The 25,322-nt window shown below is 33.4% G+C and overlaps 1 protein-coding gene across 1 annotated transcript; it reads right to left on the bottom strand.

The window, feature by feature from the left end:
• Nucleotides 1-2,609: 2,609 nt before the first annotated feature.
• Nucleotides 2,610-20,779, bottom strand: LOC127721133 (uncharacterized). Its single transcript, XM_052227807.1, has 4 exons — nucleotides 20,669-20,779; nucleotides 17,398-17,770; nucleotides 5,082-6,845; nucleotides 2,610-4,114 (listed from the first exon to the last, which is right to left on the bottom strand). The coding sequence occupies exons 1-4, from the start codon at nucleotides 20,777-20,779 to the stop codon at nucleotides 3,030-3,032; spliced, it is 3,333 nt and encodes a 1,110-aa protein (XP_052083767.1). The 3' UTR covers nucleotides 2,610-3,029.
• Nucleotides 20,780-25,322: the final 4,543 nt, after the last annotated feature.

Here is a 25,322-nt window from a genome sequence, read left to right as displayed (position 1 = left end):
GCACCCGCACGAGCGGGGTTCGAACTCACAACCTCAGTGTTGACTGGCTAGTGATTACAGTAGTAACTACTTAGACCACTCGGCCACCGAGGCCCCTGACAAACAAGAAAATATATGGTTGAGTGTTGGTGATCCCAATTATTTGCAAGATATAATAACATTTGCAAATGGTAGGGGGGAGGAATGACTTCTCAGGACCTATCCTATATTTCATTTAATTCAACTTGACATAAAACACAAGAAAATATATGGTTGAGTGTTGGGGATCTCAATTATTTGCAAGATATAATAACATTTGCAAATGGTAGGGGGGAGGAATGACTTCTCAGGACCTATCCTATATTTCATTTAATTCAACTTGACATAAAACACAAGAAAATATATGGTTGAGTGTTGGGGATCTCAATCATTTTCAAGATATTAAAACATTATTACCAAGGAGGATATCCTGGATAACCATAGGTTTGTTCTATGTTCCTTTGGAATTTCAACCAAAGATGAAGAACTGGATCTTCCTTCACTGTATTGGATACCTAAACACTGGGTCTCCCAAGTGCTCCACGAAACCTCTTTCTAAATTATTAACATCAATTTTTATTAGCATCAAAGCCGGGCTTCAAAGTTATTGCAAAACTACCTATTCTAGAGGTGGCGTAAATCAGATGTGGATACTAAAAAATTCCAAAGATCTTTTTGAGTACATACAATCTAAGACTCTCTCATCTTGTAATAGTATTAAAAAATTTGACTTTTCTACACTTTACACAAGTATTCCCCATTCCAAACTAAAAGACAGATTGAAAGAATTGGTCCTGCTTTGTTTCATAAAAAAAGAACGGCCTACGTGGATACAAGTTTCTTGTCTTAGGGAGGAATAAATCACTTTGTAAAAAATCACTCTGAGTCCAACAAATAATTCTCTGAAACTGACATCATCAAGATGCTTGATTTCTTGATTGACAACATATTTGCTACGTTTGGAGGTCGTGTTTTTCAACAAACAATCGGCATTCCCATGGAACCCAACTTCCTGTTCTTGCCGACTTGTTCCTTTATTCATATGAGGCTAACTTCGTACAGGAACTTCTTAGGAAGAAAGAAAAAAAGTTAGCAGTATCCTTTAACTTCACTTTCCGCTATATAGATGATGTTCTCTCACTAAATAATTCAAAATTTGGTGACTATGTTGAACGCATCTATCCCATCGAACTTAAGATAAAGGATACAGCAGATACAGTTAAGTCTGCCTCATATCTTGACTTACATTTAGAAATTGACAATGATGGTCGGCTGAAAACAAAACTTTATGCCAAAAGAGATGATTTCAGCTTCCCAATTGTGAACTTTTCATTTCTATGTAGCAACATTTCAGCAGCGCCTGCATACGGAGAACATATCTCCCAGTTGATACAATATTCCAGGGCTTGTATTTCCTATCATGATTTCCTTGATAGAGGGTTGCTGCTGACAGGGAAGCTATTAACCCAAGAGTTGCAAGTGGTGAAGTTGAAATCGTCCCTTTGTAAATGTTACGGGCGCCGTCACGAGTTGGTTAACCGTTATGAAATATCCGTTTCACAGATGACAATTGTCGTAACTACAATCACCTTTTCCCCAAATGTGACCTACCGAATTACTCTAATCACCGGGTTTGTACTAACACGAGCAACACGACGGGTGCCACATTTGGAGCAGTATGCTTACCTTTCCGGAGCACCTGAGATCAACCTCAGTTTTTGGTGGGGTTCGTGTTGCTCAGTCCTTGGATTTCTATGTTGTGTTTGTGTACTTTGTTTGTCTGTTTGTCTTTTTCTTTTTTTTTAGCCATGGCGTTGTTAGTTTATTTTCGACTTATGAGTTTGAATGTCCCGTTGGTATCATTCGCCTCTCTTTTGCAAATAGCAGGGGGTGGGGATGACCACTTGAGACCTATCCTATATTTTATTTAATTCATCTTGACATGACAAACAAGAAAATATGTGGTTGAGTGTTGGTGATCTCAATTATTTTCAAGATATTATAACATTTGCAAATGGCCGGGGTGGGGATGACCACTGGTGATTTATCCTATATTTCATTATCATCTTTACATGACAAACCAAACAATATATGGTTTAGGGGTAGGGATCTCAACATTTTGCGTAGTATCTTAATTTTCTAAAAATGACTACCGGAGACTCACCTGTATATTATTCAATGCATTTTGATATGTCAAACATAAAAAATGATGTTAGGTATGATCTTTTGACTCTCAAATTATAGTAACGCATATGGTCACATGGTCACTACTGAAGAGCACGCGTCTGTATCACTTATTGTTCTCAAGTTAAAATAATTTAAACAAGAAAATCAAATTTTCCCAATATGTTTTACTGTAGACCACACCCCTTTTGATCCTCCCAAATATATACATCCAATCTGCATTTTTTTCCCTTTCGAATCAAAAAAATATTCGACATGCAGTTTCTGAGTATTGCTGCGGACAAGTTCAGGTGCGAGAAACCACGAAGAAGAACAAAAACACAAGTCTTTCAAACTTCGTTTTTGGAGACAAAATAACACAATAGCAACAATGCTCGGAGTATCTGAGTAAATTTTAGTCTAATAAATGAATGTTATCTTTTAATATAAAAAATGATCAGTAAATGTCTGAATACAAAAAGTCATATATCGTAGTTTTACACACAATCAACAAATTCATAGGGGATCCGTTTTTTATGTCAAATGTTTTGTAATACTTATTTCAATTGTTTATTATGATACAGCCTGCTATAAAAAAAAATTGTTTTTTAAATTAGATAATCATTCTGCCTATGACAATAGTATTCAAACTATTTTCTAAGGACTTAAAAGATTGATTGCAATAATTAAAAGAAAACAAAATAAAAGTTTGCTCATTTTACCTTTTTTATAGAGCTCCTACAAAGAGAAAGAAAACACTTGCATAAGCTATGCGACTGGAATACTTTTGATGTTAAATGAAATAGTAAAATGAAAATAACGTTAATTCTCACAAAGGGTATAACAAATCAAACAATTGTATTTCCCTGATACAAAGGATAAGCGGTGGTTTGAGAGTTCCATAAACCTGCCATGAGATCTAACATGCTGTTCGTCGCCCCACCTAAAATTGGCCCTTGAGTTGTTCTTTTTATCGGAGTGGATTTAGGATAAACCCATAAGCCATTGTTCATGATTGAATTAAACGCTGTATCCATGGAGTTTGTAGTTTGTACAGTAGGTGCTATTTGTTGTTTTTCTTGCTTGAACTGATTCCAAACATTAAATTGTTTTGATTTGCCATTATTCTGTGTACGATTAAACAATGAATTAATAGAATTTGATATTTCAGTTGGAATTAAACTTTTAAATTGGGTCCAGACATTTACGCTGTTCGATTGCCTCTTTTTAGACATCAATTTCAAAGGGTTAGTTCCAGTTCCAATTGAATTAATATTGTTCTCAGCTTTTACTGAAGTTGTAATGTCAGGCGCATTCTCATTTACTTCTAATCTATTCTGAGCTGTGTTAGAAATACTAATACCACTGTTTAATCCTTTTAGCAATCTGTCCAGAATTCGTGCATTAACAATTTTATCTTGAGAACCTGTGTTTCCGACTATTTTAATATTCACTGGAACATTGTTCGAGTTATGAAATGATTCTTCTGCGTTTCTTTTGTTTAATTTAGGCAAAGTAACATCTGATAATGGTTGATTCCTAGGTTCACTGAAAACAAAATTCTGTTTTCGAAATATTTCTGGTGAATTCAATACGCTTATCTTCGGTTGGCTTATAATCGAATTCTCATTGGCAACCGTTGGAGCATCAACTGCTATTCCTAGGACATCGACATTTCTGGCATCTAATTTCTTGAACGAAAATTTTGTTTTTGGATCTGAAATAACTATTGGTTTATTTCCCTGTAATCGACTTCCGGTAAAATTGTTTTCCTGAGCATTTATATTCTGATTTATTGTATTATCTAAAAATCCTAGTGGCACTTGTGACAACTTATCCCAAGACGAGGCAATATCTATTGAAGGACGTTCGACATATAGGACTCCGGGGTTTTGCATAAGTAAACTACCTACATCGGAAACAACCATGCCATCTGAAATGAGAAAACATGGACAGTATTTATACTATTTTTAATTTTATCATTCTACTCTACCGCAAAATGATACGAAACTAACCTTCCAACTTTACATAATATTACAGCTGAAACCATTTGAGTGTGTCAATATTAATAGAAGTTTGGTTTACTTATTTCTTAGGTTAACCATGAATTCGCTATTAGATATATAAAAAAATTTTCAAACAGCTAGGGTTTTTCAGTTATCCCTTTGTTTTTTCTGTCCCCTTATTTGATTGGTTAGGATTACATATTGTTACTCTTCTAAAGCAGAGGCATATACAAAGGTATCAGTAAACAAACGTTATATTGATTCCATGGTCCGCCGAGCAAAAAAAACAAGAGTAACGAAGATGTTCTTTATACAGACTTAAGCAATTTGATGTACACAATAAGTTTCCTATATATATTTTATTCTGCAAGCGTGTTCTTACAATGTTTGTTTACGCACCAGATTGAATGAATGCCATATTCATACTTGATGGCTTCTTTCATTTTTTATATAAAAGAGTCTACAATTTTCTTACAGCAGTGTAGACTATGCAGTAAAGGAGGTTTTATTTGTAGAAACAAAATGCTGGTACATTTATTTACCAGCTCTTTATTTATGAAACTATTTACGTATTAGTTAGCAGGTAGTTATAATAAAACATTATTACCGGTCAACGATGCTCAGTCTCTGTAGCTTGTTGGTCCACAGGACATTTACTGGTACACTATTTGATTAAATACAATATATATATATATAGATGTTATACCTAATTCTGAACTTTGAATATTTCACCTAATAGAAAAATGTGTGCAATCGTTAATTAATTTCAACTAGTAAATATGGTGTTGTTGCAGATGAGTCTTATAATGAGCATTCAAATGATATTCTTAACCATTTTATTTATTATTAACTTATTTACTTAACCTGTCTTTACATGCTCTGACGAATGTATACCTTTGTGAAAAGCATTTTGAGCCACTAAACCTGGCCCATTACCGCTAACAAGTGGTAAGGCTATTGGAATTCCGGTTCCTCTATTAGACTGGTTGTTTATTTCTCCTGTTAACCCAACGGGTGTTTTAAGGTGCACATCATTCGTCAAGTGATTGATATTTCGAGTACCACCTTGTCCGTTTGGATCATATACCATTGTATCCAATTGACTGTTAAGATTATTTAGTAAAGTGTTCATTCTAGATAGAACTTCATGCCATGCATTGGTTGTCGTTTGTGGCATGAAATCTATAATCTGACCTTCAGTCGTTGGACGGTTAATCAGCTGTTGGTTTATTACTGGACTTGTCGTTGATAAAGAAATACCATTAATACTCCTATTTTTGGTCATAGGAGGGTTAATTAGCTGCTGGTTTATTACAGGACTTGTCGTTGTTGAAGACATGCCGTTAATGCTTCTAGATTTGGTCATAGGAGGGTCAATTAGCTGCCGGTTTAAGACTGGAATATTAACTGTCGTGATTTCTTTTCGCATAGTAATGTCTTTTAATGGTGATACAGAGTTGTTTGGCTTAACCATGCCGGTTAATGTATCAGAAACTTTTACCATTGTGGATGATGATTTTGGTGTTACAGGACTGTTTTCAATTCTGACTTTAGAAGTATCAGAGTTAACATTTGTTTGCTCCATATTCAATTCGTTATTTTTCATCTCATTAGAAGCATTTGCTTGCTTCTGTCTGTTAAGAGCATACACACTTTGTAAAAACTGGTCTGTTAGATCTCCAAACGACTGAGTATTACGTGCAAATACATCAAAAGGGAAAAACTGGAGCGGCAAAAGAGTATCTAAATCTACATCGCCACCAGCAGCCATAGCACCATAAAACATGTCTCGCAGCATATTCATGTTTCTGTTGATACTTAAAGGGTCAAGTGTAGTATCTTCCATAGTCACGGGAATTCCAAGGGCGTTTTCAGTAGCATTTAGCACAGTTTTATTATGCATTGTAAACATTGATTGATTAGTATTAGCAGAATGTAAAAGCGTCGCTTTACCACCACCGGAAGCATTCAATAATTCTAAGCCGGAAGCAGGCGGCGATAAAGTACCTGCTATCCATTGTGCTCTGTTGAAGATGTTGTTACCAGGGGACTGAACCAAGTCTTGGTTCACACCAGATATTCCATTTGGGGATGTGATGTCAAAAATATTGCTCTTTATTTCCGGTAAAAGTGGCTCAGATATTACACCTTTAGTAATATCATTCAAATTGCCTACGAAAATAGGCGGAAGGGCGGGTTCTGGTTTTCCTAAATCAGTATGAATTGTATCTTGTAAAGTGGGAACCATAGTAGGAATCATTGTAACATCTATAGGTGGAAGAATAGTGCTAACTTCCGGTTTGTGCAAATAAACAGGTATTCCCGACGCGACATCCTCCGTATTGTTGGAGGGAACGATGTTTGATTGGTCTAGAATATTATCTATGGTTTTAATGTCATTTACATCTTTGCTCATTGTTATTGTTTTGACATCTTTAGAAGGTTGTGTAGTTTTTATTTTATCCCTTACAATATCTTTATTTATTATTGTATTCCAGTGTTCAGTCGGTTCATCGATTGTTTTTACAGGTTTCGGTGTTTTAGAAGGTTTCCCTCTCTTTGACGGAAGAATTGCTATATCGGCGCAGTTGTAATATTCTTCTTGGTTTCCACATCCGACATCTTGATATCCATCGTCACATCTCCCCCAATTGTATGCTAAAAATGAATAAATAAAGAGTTAACAATAGCATTTCATGGATATTTTATAAAGATTCGAGCATTTTTATTGGCAGACAACAACCATGTGATCGATAGCCATCGTCAAATTTACCGAAGTTGTATTAGAGAAAATAGTCAATAGATAAGCACGGGTAAATTTAAACCAAATACTAGTGTAGTTGATCAAACTTATAGCTTTGAGGGTTGTAGACAAGTTTGTTACCCCCCGAGAAAACCTTTTCAATCGAGTACAAATTGAATGTTCACGGCCAGGAAATAACGTTGACAAGGTGTTTTTTTTTAATGAGTAATAATTTGCTCTATCAACCTCTCAGATATATGTCATCTAAATACTAAATGTTAGATTGTTATTGCCTTTTAAATGTTGTTTTTCTCCAGTTTTTATTGATTAAAATAAGAGGATAACATTGAAAATGCTACCCACTGATCCATATGTATTAGCAGAATCTTTACCTCGTACTAACACATACATAGGCTGTCATTTCAATCAGAAGTATACTAATACTAAATATAAAAGTTATTTTACGAATAGCTATGTAATTTTTACATTAACAAAAAATGATAGATCTAAACTCTTGTAGCACTAGGATAATGCCTTAGGGTCGCCATTTTTGGAAACTAATAAATCCCGAAATTCAGAAATCTGTAGTGTCTTTTCAAAATCTCTTGTCACACAAACATTCTACTTGTTTTACTGCATATGTTATAATGACAGATTTAAGCGACTAACAATGAATAAATCAGGTGTAACAAAATACTGTTAATCATATTAAATTCTTGCATTTTTGCTTATAAAATTCCGTCGTGAAAGAGGGGCCAATACCAAAAGGACATTCATACTCATTAGTCGAAAATAAACTGACAATGCCATGGCCAAAAATGTAAAAAGACAAACATACAAACAACAGTATACTAAACACAACATGTATAGAAAACGATAGACTGGGCAACATGAACCCCATCAAAAACTTGGGGTGATCTCATGTGCTCCGGACGGGTAAGCATATTCTGCTCCACATGTGGCACCAAGTATGCTTACAATATTTGCCAGTGGACGTTCTAAAAACAATAAATAAGTATTCAATCTTCAAAAAAGTGTATTCATTCAACTGTGTAACTTCTACTATATCAGTATGTTGACCTAATTGATTGATTATCTTTGACGTACTGCCGTTTATTATTTGTATATTGTATTTGTATTTTTGTTTTATGTTTTATATTCTTGTATGTTGTATTCGAGCGAGATAAAACAAAATATTAGCGAGGTTAAAAACTATGATTAGTGACGCTTTTTTGTAAAAACACTTCCGAACCACAATTTCTAATAATAACATTGGAGGATTTCAAATTGAAGGAATTTCCGTTTATCACATATTCGTAAAAGGCAGAATTTTTTGTTTGTTTGACAACAACATTCATACCACAAACTATCAATCACTGTGTTACATGTATATACTAATGATCTTGTTAATCATTAATACATGTTATTTTTATTATTACTGGCTATTCCATTCCTATTAATGAATGTACAATGAAAATATACAAGCTCTTTAATTTTTTGCAATTTCGGCATGACATTCCAGAGACAGGAAATAGCTATCGTATCTTTTTATTAAGTAGACTAAGTTCTATATTTTCCGTTTATAGGCCAACAAGTATATATTTACTTATAAAAATAAGGAGATGGCATGATTGTCAATGAGGAAAACCCATACCGCATAATCGGCTATAAAAGGCCCCGACATGAAAAATATGAAACGATTAAAACGAGAAAACTAACGGCCTAATTTACAAAAAAAAAACAATTTACGAAAAACAAATATCACATACATGAACCAACGAAAACCTTTGAACTACAGGTTATGAGTTGGGATAGGCACATAAAGGGGTTAACCTGTTTGTGAGCCCTCAACCCCTCCCCTCACCTGGGATAGAGGTGTACCAGCACAACATAGAACAAACTGTAAAAATCATCAGCAATTGGCTTAACCCAAAAGCTCGGCACTAGGCACTAAAACAACTAACATAGAACAATAGACACAAAGCACCGAAGTCCGAAATAAAGATACTCGCAGTTACTGTTTCTTGACTTCTGGCATAACAAAGAGTATGCAGTAGCAGGTAAAATGAGTTTATCGTTTAAAATATTTTACATACACCAGAAATGGGTCATTTAAATAAAATGTCGAATTTTGAAATTGAAATATTGAATAAAAGTAACTAGATTAAGGTGGTACCAAACACCTTGACTAAAATTAATTTGGCTCGTTTAATTTTCATAAAATTTTGACAAAATACTTACTTTGACATTTTGACAAAAATATAAAAATTTCAAACAAGTTTCTTTAAAAAAAAAAAAAGACAACACGTGAACCTTAGAACTTTTTTATTATAATTATTAATTCAACTGAATAAGAAATTATATATCAGTGTTTGCATGGTCATGTGTGTGGAAGATAATATTTTCTTTTTATTGTAAATCATTACAATTTTGGCATGTCGAGAGAAGTGTTAAATATAAAGCAATGAGGGAAAAAAATAGATTCCCAGACGTATAATTTCTTAAAGAATAATAATGATTCAACATGGGGGACACATGTACCTTCTTCCAAAAATTCATAAAATTAATCTAGATATAAGTAATGAGGCGTTGCGAACTGGTCAGCTAGCAGGACACATTAATGTTCGTTACCGATCAATCATCAATAAATGCAACTCTCCCGCGAGAGATACTTACTATCTAATTATAAAACCATTATTGAAGAGGCATAACTTTTACATTCAAGATAAAAAGATTCGATTTATAAAATAGAGTCACACGAGGTCAAAAAAGAATGCATTCTTATTGCCTATGATGTACGTTAAGGTACACAAATATGATCATTGATAATTTAGAAGAAACTGCATTAGAATTAATTGACACACAGGAGAATATACTTTAAAGATTCTCAACAAAATAGATTTAACTGCATTTGTTAAATTAATTCGGCTTAGAAACAATGAATCTGAGTTTAATGGACTGTTATACAAACACATTATAGGAGCGCCCATGGGTGGTATATTTTCACCAACATGCACAAATCTGCATCTGTCTGTCCTATTCATTAAAATCTTAGACAAGTTCTAATGGAGAGAAAACATCAAATTACACTGTCAATAGGGATGACGGTTTTATGGTCTTCACAGGCAAATTAGAGCAAGTTGAAGATTTCTTTAACCTAGCAAACGAAATTGGCCATCTACTTTAGTTCTAATATGAGGTGTCGACATCTAGTATGACCTATTAAGAGGGTGGTAAAGGGTTATTTTCGTGCAACGTTTTCGGTCTTTTTATTTCACGTGATTTCGTGTTTCGACGTTTTATTTCTCGTTTTCTCGTGTTTGGTTCGGCGTGCGTGCTTCGTGTTTTCCCTTATTTCCCGTGTTTCGTGTCGGTACTCCTATTTTCTCGTGCTTGTCCCACATATGATTAAAAAGTAAACCGGGACTAATTCAAAGTCAGCCCAGATATAGTTTTAAATTATAAACTAATTAACTGGTCCCAAGATATTTATTAATAGCCTATTATATTACTATGATAAATCGTATGCAACTTAGAGGACGCTAAAAAGTTACCACATGCAGGCTCGCCATGTCAATTTATAATGACTGCATGATCTCCAAGAACGGCTGAGTAATAACTTTTGGTACTTTTTTCCTGAATACTTACGATTTTATTCCTTGGCTTCGTTTTTCCAGAGTGTTTTTTTCCGTGCAACGTTTTTTGCGATTTGTTATTTCACGTGTTTCCGTGTTCAGACCCCCCCTTTTTTTTACCACCCTCTTTTTAGATACCGAAGTGTACAAAGGTGATCGATTCCATAATAATGGAATTCTTGATGTTAAGTCACATATATTAAAAACACAGAAACGTTTCAATATTTACCAATCACTAGTGCACATCCAAAACACACATAAATTTCAGAGTATTAATTTACAGTGTGTGAATAATATAAGAAATAATAGTGACATCAATGAATTAAATAAACATTTAATTAGCTTACAAGATAATTTAATTGATAGAGAATACTGTAAAAAGAAAACAGTAAAAGTTGTAAAAAATGTATATTAACGAATAGTCTTTTGATATTTTACTTGTTTTATTTTCATTTGAAATATATTTTTTTATCTGATTTGTCAAAATTACAAGTATGCATAATGATTTTATTGTTACAAATCAAAGCCCAAAGCCCACTATAACTCATTATGTGAAAGTCATAGCACTATTTTAAAATATCTCTCTGTGAATATCTAGACACAGATGTTTGATACCATATGCATAGGTCGTTATAATTAAATCTTGACCATTTATCTTTCACTTGTTTATCAAAGGGTACAACTGTCAACTTTGCTCAAGTCAGTAAACCCTTGAATGCATGAAATGTAGCTTTACAATAAATATACATGTTTGAAAAGGATCTATAGATTGTTTATTATCATATATCAGATAAGTGAATTCGCGATCTGTGAAAATTCTTTATTGTCATGATTTAAATATCTTAGATACCCCGTATGGAGGTGCTCTTAATTGCAGGAAGCTAATATAGATAAGATGAATAGGTGTTCCGAATGAACAATAATTTAGCTTCCGAATATTCCTCCATAGACTATATTTCTAACTAATTTATATGCGTGAACCCCTGAGGGTTCACGCAAAAAAATTGAACCACACACTTTATCGGAAAAATTTCATTGGATATATAGCAGTTTGACAAACACTAATTTTGATCACCTCAGGGGTTCACGCAAAAACTTGAACCACACACTTTATCGGAAAATTTTCATTGGATATATAGCAGTTTGACAAACACTAATTTTGATCATTGAGAAGCTTAATATTTCCTTAGCAATAGAATGCAATTAAAACGTTCAGCTGATTTTTAAAGAGTTATCTCCCTGTAGTGTTATGTACCACTAAACCAACCTCTTTATAAGCAAATCAAACAAACTAACTTTTAGAAAAACATAAAACAAATGCAATCATAATAATGTCATACAGGAATATATCAAAATATTTTTTGATAGGTGGTGCAATATTTTGTCTCTCCTGTTAATATGTTCAAAAGGTTTATAAAAGGTCTTGATAAAATTTTAAGCTTGTGTTTAGTGGCGTATAGAGTGGTGTTTAAGAACAAAACTTCTATATATTTTCTTTCTGTATATAGATAGATTGCTTGTTAATTTTCCATCTTGTACCGAAAAAGACCTCTAAAAATCGCTTTTCAAAGTTTATCAAATAAACCAACAGCAATGTTAGTCTAAGATAACAATTAATAATGTTCAGTTTATTTTTCTTTCTACAAGTAATTCCCTCGCATATTGCTTTGTTTTTGTCATTTTGTTTTGAGTTACAGGAACATAGTTACGTTAACGATATATCACCATTTAAAGTTCTATCCTGTTACCCGTTTTGTCTATCATGTTACCCGTTCTGTCTATCCTGTTACGGTATGTGTAAAAAATATGTAATTATATACTTTTTAAAGACGTTTTAGCCAAATATTTTCTATCCTGTTACTGTAGCCATAGTAACAGGACAGACAGATTTGTATAGTTATGAAAGCTGTTCTGAAATAACTACTCCCTTATATGCAGTGATAATGTTTTGGTCCTGGTTTCCAATATATTTTATATGCAGATGATTCTGTTTTCATGGCAGAATCGAAAGACGATCTCCAAAAGAAACTTCAATGCTTTAGCGAATATTGTAAAATGTGGACATTAAAAGTGAATGTCTCAAAAACAAAAGTATAGATATTGGCAAAGGAAGACAACCAATCGATTCGAAACTGTATTTCGATGGGGAAGATTTAATTCTTCATAATAGAACAGGGTCATTTAATAAAGCTAAACAAAATAAGCTGAAAACGCTACCAAAACTATGTACGGGGCATTAAAAAAAGGTAGAAATTACAATCATTCGAAAAAATTTCAAATTGATTTGTTCGACATCATTGTAAAATCCATAAGTACATTTGAACATTTTAAAACACTTTTTACATATGAAAAGGCGCACCCCACAATATGGAGAAACTGGGCGATGCCTATTAAGCATATCTATTAAAACAAGAATTATTTCATACTGATGTAAACTTGTAAATGGAGGTGAGAAGTTGTCATCAAGTATATATAACTTGGCATATTTTCATAATATAATTAACGGTTTCAATCTGTCTTGGATAAATTAGGTTTATTCAATTCTCAACGAATGCGGACTTACTTATACTTTCCACCTTCAGAATGAACATAAGTGGCTATCATTAAGCATAAAACAAACACTCGGTGACCAGTATAAACAAATATGGTATGCAGACATTCAGAAGTCCCCGAAATGTCTAAATTACAGGATTTTAAAAGAAGACTTGAATTTTGAAGATTATTTTGATATTCTCATGACAAATTAGAAAGAACATGTAATATCTGTAATATGCAAGAAATAGGCGAGGATTATCATTACATCATGAAATGCTCTGCTGTAGAAATCTAAAGGACAAATCTCCTTCCGTCATATTATTACATAAAACCAAATTTCACTCTCTGTTTAATACAAAAAGGATTTCAACTTTAAAATGACCGTGTAACTTTATTAGAGTAATAAATGAAAAATGCAGTCCCTCTGGCTAAAGGACATTTTATTATGTATCTATTTCTATCTTTTAATTTTCATTAATATCATATTTCTGGGATTCTTTTTGTTTCTTGTTTGTTTTTTTACTTTTGTATTTTGTATTTTGTTTTTTTGTTTTCTATTTTGTTTTTGTATTGTCTTTTGTATAAATTTACTCCATGTATCACCTTACGCATTGTATGTTTAATCATTATGTTTCCTTCGTTGTACCTATTTTAATTGGTTTTAGAGAATAAAGTATCTACATGCAACACGTAACTGCTCTTTTTATAAGTATAATGCTGTTGTCATTAATATATTTGCTAGTAACAGCATAGACAGATAAAAAGGTACACACATATTTTTTTCACTAAATGTCTTGAATTTTCTACACTAAACTGTTATGAAACGTATCGTGTTCAATTTTTAAGATGCTTTGTGCTTTTGAAATCATTACTTAATAGTTTGATATTCATAGTGAGAAACTATTTAACGGTTGATCTAGACTAAGTACTATTACCGACTGGAACAAACTACCGGACAACATTGTAAATTGCACTTCAGTAGACTCTTTCAAATCTCCAATTTCAAAGCATCAATATTAACTCAACTATTACATCATACTTAATTATACAAAGCATTTTTTTTTTAAATTTTTTCGTATTTTTTAAAGATTGTATATATATCAATCTATGTCTTGTTGTAAGTTTCCTCCTGTGACATAATCTTCAATTTGTTGAAGGCGGTCACTATATGGTAGAAGTAGAAGTAGAAGTATCGGTAACAAATTTTCAAGTGAGTGTCACGTATAAGCTTGTTTGAGTTGAATTTCATGTGAAATTTAAACGTGAATTTCACGTGAGATTCATGTAAATTTCACGTGAGCAAAATTTGCCTGTGTAGTTCATTTTTTGCAGATTTCGAGGCAATAAAATAACAGGCAAAAATTCATTTGAAATGTGTTACCCTGACACTGTACGCACATAAATTACAAAAATATATTCTAATCTTACCAAAATTGATCTAAATCGTGTTTATTATTGATATATAGGCTCATAAATCATGCAAACTTTCATTTAAACGCTTACAACTTCATTTTCCATAATATATATATATATATAAATGACTTTTAGCATAGGCGTAATGAAATTTTATAGATATGACCATTTATTGTATTTCGGGAGACAGCTACAGGAAACAGAACTATATTTTTTGTCTTACGACTGAACATGTATTAAATGATCCCTTCTGAACAGCCGCCCTCCAGATATTTTAGAGTTCTCGGCATTGTTATATAATAAACCAGCATATTTTGATAGGGGAAAGAAAGAAATATGGGAAGGGGTTACACAAAAAATAAAAAAAATAAATGATGTTCTTTATTGGGAAGGGCTTTTATTGCTGTTCCACATCTTGAAAGTTATTCATGTCCTCACATGAGCTTTCAAACAACATTCACATTACAGCTAAATCAACAACACTACTCTGATAAGTCGAAAACACTAGAAGGCTAAACACCGAATATAACGCTTCTTTTTTTTTAGTTTCCTTATTTTTGCCTGGTCGTTTATCAAAGCCGAAAACGCGAAATGGCTACATCCAGCCAACACACTATAATTTACCCAACTGCTGCTTTATTTAAACCGAGTCTGTTATCTGTTATGACTTTGTTAATTCTTGGGGTAATTTGAGTGCCTCTGTGTCTTGTTATTAGATCTGAACTGTTGGCATTTATAAGTTATAGCTATATCCTTGTCTACGTAAATGAAAAATATCACATTCAAATTTTATTTTTAATCAAATCATCATCTGTAAAACAAGTCAAGGTCACTCACACAAATAACTGTCTAGATGTCATAGATCATCAATTACAGTTACTTTATTAATTAAATTCACTGCTAAAAGAAAGTACATAACTGATGGCTACAATTTGAGATTATAAAATAAAATTAACATGGTTAAAACAGTCTGGAATTTATCCTAAAAATAATGTTTTCATAGTTTTCGAAGTATATATCTCCCAGTTGATACGGTATTCCAGGGCTTGTATTTCCTATCATGATTTCCTAGAAAGAGGGTTGCTGCTCACAAGGAAGCTACTAAACCAAGAGTTCCAAGTGGTGAAGTTGAAATAATCCCTTCGTAAGTTTTACAGACGCCACCACGAGTTGGTTGACCGTTAGAGAATATCCGTTTCACACATGATAGCGGATATGTTCCTAATGTCGTTACTACAATCCCGTCCACTTTTCCCGAATGTGACCTACCGAATTAGACTTATCACCGGGTTTGTACTTAGATGAGCAACACGACGGGTGCCTCATGTGGAGCAGGATCTACTTACCCTTCCGGAGCATCTAAGATAACCCCCAGGTTTTGGTGGGGTTCATGTTGGTCAGTATTTAGTTTTCTATGTTGTGTTTTTTCACTATTGTTTGTCTGTTGGTCTTTTTCTTATTTAAGCCATGGCGTTGTCAGTTTATTTTCGACTTATGAGTTTGAATGTCCCTCTGGTATCTTTCGCCTCTCTTTTAATCATACATTGTCATATGACAGTTTAACCTGACTAATGAGTTTTGAATGTCCCCTTGGTATCTCCCACGCGTAACAAACTTCGAACAAAAGAGTAAAAAGAAAACAAGTGTCACAAATACCCAAACTACATAATTTAGTCCAAACTACATAGTATAGTCCAAACTACATAATATAGTCCAAACAAGGACGAAATTAGAAGGAACAGAATACGTCATTGATCTAACAAAACAACCCAAACCAAAACTGTAGCAAGAATTGGTTATTCTCTTTGCTATAAATTCAATTCACACAGTTATACCTTAAAATTGAGAATGGAAATGGGGAATGTGTCAAAGAGATAACAACCCGACCATAGAGCAGACAACAGCCTATTGTGGCTTTGATTGTGTAGTCGATCTCACAATGTATCATCTCTTTTAATTGCAAGGCTATTTGAAGGATATCTGACTGGGCTAAAGTGCATGTAATTGGCTGCGGTAAAGTTTCAGATGTAGTTCCAGTCGTTGGTTGGTATTGCAGAGAGCTGAGGCCTGCAGGGACAGAAGCATGATGAATAGCGTTAGGGTCAACATGAACGGGTGAGGAACCCGGAGAAGACATTGCGAATTTTTTACTTGAATCTTGTTCAGGTGGTGTAGGCTTGCTGTGATGACGGAGCCTGTTTGTATTTACTGGAGTTTCGGGTTGCATTTTGTCAGTGATTAAGGATGAATGTCGTAGTTTTGTAATAAAAAAGGTGGATTAACAGTGTAAGGCTGGTATGCAAAACAGGAACTTGGAATGTTTATATTGTTTGTTGTTGTTTATTATTACACAGTTAACAGTTTTAAACGAATACCTACAATCTGTTGAGAACAGCTCACACACAATATTCCATATAGTGTCAAATCATAATCAGGATAAAAAACTTCAAATATTAGTTCATCGTCACTATCACAATATTAATTTCATCCTTATATACTCAATCCTCCGTTTAAAGTTTAATTATAAATCCATTTTCTTTACATTTTTTTTCCCCAGAAAAAAAAGACGTCTTATCAAGTCAGAGCATGCGCACTGTGAAAAATATGAAGATATGGTATGATTAACAATTAATGAGACAACTTTCCACCTAAGACCAAATGACGTAGAAGTTGGCATTTATAGATCACCGTAGGGCCTTTAACAATGAGAAAAATTCATACCGCATAGTAAGTTATAAAAGGTTCCGAGGTTTATCAGTGCCATATGCATGTATTCGTATGCCTGCAGATAGTTTTACAAATACGTTTGGCTAAAGCTCGATCATGGACTAATTAGTCAACCTAGAAATACTTTTTTTTAAATATTATAAGTAACACTACTTACCTCCACGCCATTTCCACTGAAGCACGCACTGCTTACACGTCACGTCATCTGGCATTAATAATGCTAACTTGTACTTTCTTTCATCTGTTGGAATAAACTTAAGTCCGTGACCTTCTATTGTTAATCTATTCCTGTCTAAACATTCCTGAGTAACAACTTTAGTCACATTATTATGCGGACATAATCGAAATTCAAAATGGCCACCAATATTTGAAGTAATATCGAGTGTTACATTTATAAACTTCCGGTGTTGTCTGTATCTGCGCACTATTATACCATTTGCATATTTCCCGCCAGGCTCGTTTTGACGGGAAACAGCATCATACGGATCCCCACAGACGCCACACTGGCCTTTGTTAATTCCATGCAGTCGCTGCAATTACAAAATGGGTGATAACAACTGACATTCATTTCAGATTTATAAACGTTTGATAAGGATAGAATAGTTAAGAGATTTAAATGATAACAACTTAGCGTTTTGATTGGAACGGGCCACCGATGAATCTAACTATGTATTCTATTTAAGATACAGCATGAGCTAATAGATATAGACGGACAATAATTTTTAATCCCAAAACAACTGTCGGACAAGAGGTAAAGTCCATTTCTATCAAAAAAGAATGAACACTGATGCCTATGGACAATCAGTATTTCCAAAGACCATCAACTTCTATCTAAAATCACCTCGGCATATACAATAGAGGGATTCAGGGCTGCTCTGCACGCAGGCTCTGATAGGAAGTAGTCACAGATTGTATATAGTTTTATTGTAAATTTGAGACTGATTCAATTGTAAATAGCTTTGGGAAGCTTAAGACTGACTGTGATGCCGGCACAAGTTTTCATGGGACCATATACATTAAATAATGATTGAATTCGTTTCTTAACTTGAATGAATAAGACTTTTTAAGGGAGATCGAGGCTCTTCATGGTGTCTTTCATCCAGAAAAATACGTGACTGTGAAGTGTCTATTGTTTGATACTTTGATGTACTCAATACGTCTTTCCCCTTCTGGATCTCAAATTTTAGAATAAATTAGTCTTTGAATTTCTATGATATGACTTTTATGGTGATGACTATAAAGCCTTCACATATCAATCGGAACAACTGACCCTTAACTTCATGAATGGTTACTATGTACCACCCCTCGTCAGTTACCATGATCCTTACATTCAAAAACCGGTTCAATTAATGTTATTTTGTTCTACCACTGTGCCAGGTTAGGTGAGGGTAAAGCCCTCACACATATGTTTAACCGCATTCTACCCGAAGTCAGTAGTTAAGTGGTTGTCACTTGTTTTTCCTTTATTGCTGCATGGTTTTTGTCGTCTGATTTGTTTCATATTTTGTCATGTTTGGCCCATTTTTAGCTGATTATATGGTTTGGTTTGGCCCATTGTTAAAGGGTCTGCTGGATAGTTGTTTCATTGCCAACTATAGCACATGTCATATTATATAGCATTTACCCTTGAAATATATTAAGATGTACAGATGTTTAATACCATATCGCCGTTAATATGCCGTACATACTCATGTTCATACCATCTTAATATGATATTGATATGAACTCTTTTTGATACTAGACCGACAAACTGAGTCGGATTCAATGACATACTTGTATAACCCAATTAAAAAACAGTATTTTGACTCCTAGTGGTATTCTTATTTCAAGAGGCCATTCGCTTTCCGGAGAAGAGGAAGTAATCATTGATGTCTATTTAGACCATATTCTGGATCAAACTCATGATCTCCCGCATTTAAGATGAACACGCTACATCGACACTTTCAATGCGGTTGAAGTTTCACCAGACATTTTTTATATGGAAAATGTTTTTTAAGATAAAAAGAAATGAATTTTTTTGTCCAATTAAGTGACTCGTGTCAATCAGACCCCTATTTCCTTGGTAGTTTCATAATAAAAGTCATATCATTGAAAATTACAAGCTTTTACTTTTAATGCACACTTTCTTTATTTTGTTCATGCATGTTAAATGACAATTATTGTCATAAAAATCACATTCTTAGTATACATGTTTTTTAAAGTAGTTATATTATTTAAATATTGATACACGACAGTTTATGTATTGAATATAGCTAATTTTTCATTGTCAATTACATCCTCATTAAGGGTAATAAATTTACAGGTCTGATTAAATTTTAAAAATGGTGATATGGGATACACGTCTGATCGAACTTTATGTAATTGTTTTATTATCAATATAAACTAAGGAGATGTGAAATGATTGTCAATGAGACAACTATACATCAGATACAGAATGACGTGAATGTTAGCAACTATTAATCACCGTACGGCTTCAACAATGAGCAAAAACCCTTCTTGACATAACAAAATGTAACACAATTCAAATGAGTAAACCTTGAACAGTGGCTGTGTTAAACATGTTTAGGGGGCACATAACCCTCCTCCTAACGTGGGACATTTGCGCGACAGCCATACACAAGAGCAAACTGAACAAAACAATACACTCAAAATTATATTTCTTCATTTATTTTTACCGAGGAACTAATTATAAATCGATGCCTTTTCTTTCACTATTGTTAACTTTCCCTACATTAATGGAACTGTATGGTTGCTCCTTTGTTTTGTAATTTGAATTTCGAGTGGTTTTGTATGCCCACTTTTACAGTGACAATCCATATTTCTTAAAAATTGATTTAATAACCAAACATGATTTACATTTGTAATGTTGATTACTTGTATTTATCAAAACTTTTATTTTGTCAAGTCAACGAAGAAACAGTTTAACTTAGTGGGATAGTAGCAGAGGGAAAAGAGGAGGGCGATTTTTGAAAGTGAGAAGCAAAAAAAAAAACACAAAACAAATTGAAAAAGCTTTTACTGTCTAATTCCCTCTTTTTCCCCACCACCGGCTCCGATGCTAGCGTAACTATACGGATGTAGTAAGAACGACAAAAAAAACCTTTATGGCACTACAATTCATCACTTATAAAGCCAGAAAGTTTTAAAACGTTCTTTTAATCTTGACTTCTTTTTGGTTTGAATAACTTATTTGAACAAGAATATAATAAATCATTACTCTTTTGTGGCTAAATCGTAATATCCTGTTTTGAATAAATTTGGTATGCTTATCTATATTGAGAACATTTACGCTTCAAGCCAAAGAATGTTATAATAGTTTGCAATCACATTTGTTTGTGTTCTGTATAAGATTGAAAGTATACAATTAATTATTTTATGAGATTTCGTTGTTACAGAACTGCGTAAAGTATTTATAGAAAAATACATACCCAGAATCCACCACAATTCAAACCATAATCCTCCAAATTTTTAGGAATCGTTTTATCCTTTTTCCAAGGTCGTACACGCCACAAACTGGATCTCTGAGGCGGTTCTAGCATAGTTCCTCGACTTTCAACGTTTTTAATAAATAATATCAAATGTAAAAAGTTCAAGATTAATGTAAAATCTATAAAGTTCAATGTTAAATCCATATTTTGATTATAAAATTCCTAGAGATGTATTCCACAAATTAAGTGACGTTTGATGTGGACACTAATGGACGGTTCATGTTTATATTTTGGGACTATCCATTTACAAATGTTTCTGAGTATTTATCTGGACTTCGTGTATGAGGAACATACATACAAATACTAAATGGTTACTTAATAGCAATTAATATATAATATTAGAATTGAGGCTCCAATAGGTAGGGACATCGACACTCATTTTCCCATGTCAAACCTGTGTATGTTTTCATTTTTAAATTTAAGTCATAACAATCTAAATGAATCAATTCAAATTTTTAATTTGATTGACAGTCATTTCAATAATTTGTGTTTATGTCTTGTTATCGAGAATTGAAATGTAAATTCTTTGTTAAATCATTTGTCATTTTTCTACTTTCACTTGGTCATTATGTTATTATAGTGCACTCCTGTCACAAAACTATAAATGGCGACTTAAGTCTTTTAATGTTCTAAATGAGGAACTAAAATCTCCAAAGAAAAAAAATCTGAAACAATAATTGTTTACTGACTTCGCAAAGTAAAAGTTATGTTTTGTATATTTGAAGTAAACGTATTGTGAAGACAGTATTTAGTATATTAAAATTCCCCAACAAGGTTATTTTGTTTTTCAAATTGATAGCTTTCAAAATTGACAGAATAAAAATTATACGAAGAACGGATGTTCACTACTTACAAATATAACGATCCATGGTTTTGAAATGTTTCATTTTTTTTCCGTGGTCGAAACTTTTTTGCAAAAATTAACCACATTACTTATTATTAATCACTTTTGGTTTTACAATTACAAGAAATGCATTAATCAATTAAGATAAGAAAATAAACCAACCTTAATTAGATGTCTGCTGTTCGTCACAACCACAGCTTTTGTTGAAATGAATAAATGCGTTGGAGAGATTTATAAGTTTAGAAATTCCTCAATTTTAGTATTTATAAGCTTTATTGTACCATATTGAAAAATGTAGGGAAATTGTCGAAACAAACGGAAGATATTTTCAAAGAGCCTGAGTATAAATCTAATTATAGAAAATGCCTCCCCAATTGTTTTACCTCTTTGTACTAATTGATAATAATAATATCAATTACAAAAAAAGCTAAATAATTGTATGTTCAACATTGCCAGAGGCACTATTTGTTTTATGATAAATTAATACGCCGCAACACCTTCAAGTTGGAGCATTATAAAGAGGATCTAACAATGTAATACAAGTTATACTTATACATGTACATGCACGTCAATGTGACATACTTTGTTTTGTGTTTTAGAAATAGCTAGTTAAAATAATGCCTAATAAAAAAAAAAATATCTACATTTCCGCTAAGATGCTGAAAAAAAATAGGGTAGGTTGGTTATACAAATTAATTTCAATTTTTAAGCAGGTTTTATACTGGTTTAAACAGAAGAAACGGTATGATTACAAAAATCTTTCGGGTAGGAAGTGTTCGCAAAACACAAGTATTTTTTTACTCGGCCGAAAATTAAAAAAAAACATGTTTTTATCAAATGTTTTAATAAGTCTATGAATTGTTTCTCTGAAAAAGGTTTCCTCCCGCCTATTATCACATTTGATCTAAGACAAATTCGAATGACGCTTTTGAAGTATATGGATTTTGTATATTTGGCTTTTCAAACTATTTGTGTTGGTTTATTTGGGAAACAAGTGTCGTTTAGTGACGATAGTATCAACATAAAACATACTGCCGTTTGCCATCATAGTAACATAATTTTGGAGAGATTAATTTACCTTAAGATATAGATACATGAATATAATATTTAAAGGCAAAATATAATGAAAAAGTGTTGCAAAAAATTAATAGATGAATGAAACGTGATTTTAGAAACACGTCAAAGGAACTAAATGAATGGTTTTGATATGACAAAGCTTATATTTTGCTATGGTTTACATTAAACAGTTTTGACAAGTAATTGGTATTGCACAACGTCAATAGGTACAGAAGTTCATAGAAAGTTTCATTAAAATTTTGTCATTTGTTTGGGAATAGGTACGATTTACATTTAAAACACCTACCTCCTTAGCCAATGGCATGAAAAACGTTCGGACATAACAATTACTCTACACACCTACTTCACTAATTTAACGGGGCTTTTAATGTTTATAGAGAATCAGACAGTACACTAACCTCCATTTTTGGAATGCTTGAACTAAAAATACAAAAAGGAGAGGATATGACATTGCCAAAATCGTTTAAGATTATTTTTGGCTGGGGTAAATATTGAAACTTAAGTTTTAGTTCATCTTCATGAACTGGAAATTTAGTCATTATAAATAAAGCGATAAACCATGACATCACCACTGCACTGGCTTAACCCTGACAGTACTACAGCACTGGCTAAACAACGACAATACACAATCCATGGCTAAACCAGGACAGTACCACAGCATTGACTAAATCAGCCCTGGCTATACTATGGCAGTACCCCATCGCTGGTTAAACCATGACAGTACCCCCAGCCCTGGTAAACCATGGCAGTACCCCCAGCCCTGGTAAACCATGGCGGTACCCCAGCCCTGGCTAAACCATGACAGTACCACAGCACTGCCTACACCATGGAAGTACTCCAGCGCTGGCTAAACCATGACAGTACCCAAGTCCGGGCAAAACAATGACAGTACCACAGCGCTGGCTAAACAATGACAGTAACCCAGCTCTAGCTAAACCATGACAGTATCCCAGCCCTGGCTAAACCATGTCAGCATTACAGCGCTGGCTAATCAAGGACAATATCCCAACCCTGGCTAAACCAGGACAGTACTACAACACTGGCTTAACTATGGCAATATCCCAGTCCTGGCTAAATCATGACGGTATCACAACTCTGGCTATTAGGCGGATGGTAGCTTGATCTTTTATTCTCTGGATATTGCTGTTTCCTGGCACTTATTTTATCATTTACTGCCACAAAAGGGTGACAGGAACATAGCGTAGTGTACGTTTATTGCTGTAGTATAATCGTTGTTTAATATAAATAAGAAGATGTGATATGAGTGCCAATGAGACAACTATCCATCTAAGTCACAATGTGTAAAAGTAAACAATTATAGGTCAAAGTACGGCCTTCAACACGGGTCCTTGGCTCACACCGAACGGCAAGCTATAAAAGGCCCCAAAATGACTAGTGTAAAACAATTCAAACAGGAAAACCAACGGTCTAATCTATATAAAAAGCGAGAAACGGGAAACACTTATGAACCACACCAACAAACGACAACCACTGAACAACAGGCTCCTGATGTATGTTATTTTATATACACGAAGGAAAACAATTCATATCACGGGAATCAAAAGGGGGATTGAAAATCAATCAAATATTAGGGCAACATAAAAATGTTAAAAAAATTAAAACGGTGTGCGAGCAATATATGACAAAGTCCAACTGATCCAAAGCGAATCTATAAAATATAAAGACAAAATCAACGTCACGTACATTGACTTAATCATATGATTTTGTTCATATGATATACATTATGTGATAACAAAAATTAAATACTTAGATATATCTAATCTTTAGTGTACAACAACACTTCGATGATTTTGCTTTAGAAATACATATAAACTGTAGGTTTGCTTTTATATACATTTTTAAAAGGTAAGCGAATTCATAAATATGTAATGAAGAGCTATCTACCCAGGAGCGGATCCAGGATATTTGAAAGGAGGGTGTAATTCAAGGTTATCGAATACATACAGCCGAGCGAAGCTACATGTAGGCGAAAAAAAATTGGACAATTTTATACTAAAAATTTATATATACTGAGTCGGGGAACAGCAGTCAATTCTTTTGCGATCAACAATTCCCTCATATAAAATAAAAACAGCGTACCGAAGTGAAAATAGATACTACCACAGATTTTGTGAGATCTTATTTTCTTAAATCTAATCAGATAATCTCCTAAAATAGGTGAATATTTGTACAGAATGCACAGTAAAATCTGTGACAAACGTTATCAAAATTGAATATAAACATGCATGTGATGTAATAAATATACATCGCTGAATATATATGTGTCGTGAAGTTTTTTGATATAATATATTGTAGTTGTTTTTTTAACTTATAGTATTACATTGGATTTTATCCCTTCATATCCCTTTTTTCCGATTTCATCAATCAATTATTTCTATGATTAAACTCGTGTCACATTAGATAAATATAAGAAGATGAGGTATTAGTGCCAATGACACAACTATCCATCCAAGTCAAAATTTATAAAAGTAAACCATTATAGGTCAAAGTACGGTTTTCAACACGGAGCTTTGGCTCACACCGAACAGCAAGCTATAAAGGGCCCCACAAATTAATGTATGTCTGATTGATCCGAAACTTGGTTAAACATGAATTATGTCATTTGTCCGAAGCCTCTATTAATTTATGACTTTAATGGCCTTTATTTTTCAG

Source organism: Mytilus californianus, unplaced genomic scaffold (genome assembly GCF_021869535.1).
Source record: "Mytilus californianus isolate M0D057914Y unplaced genomic scaffold, xbMytCali1.0.p SCAF_12, whole genome shotgun sequence".
NCBI classification, from domain to species: Eukaryota; Metazoa; Mollusca; class Bivalvia; order Mytilida; family Mytilidae; genus Mytilus; species Mytilus californianus.
The sequence above is the reverse complement of the archived record's forward strand: the minus strand, read 5'-3'. Positions and strand labels throughout refer to the sequence as shown.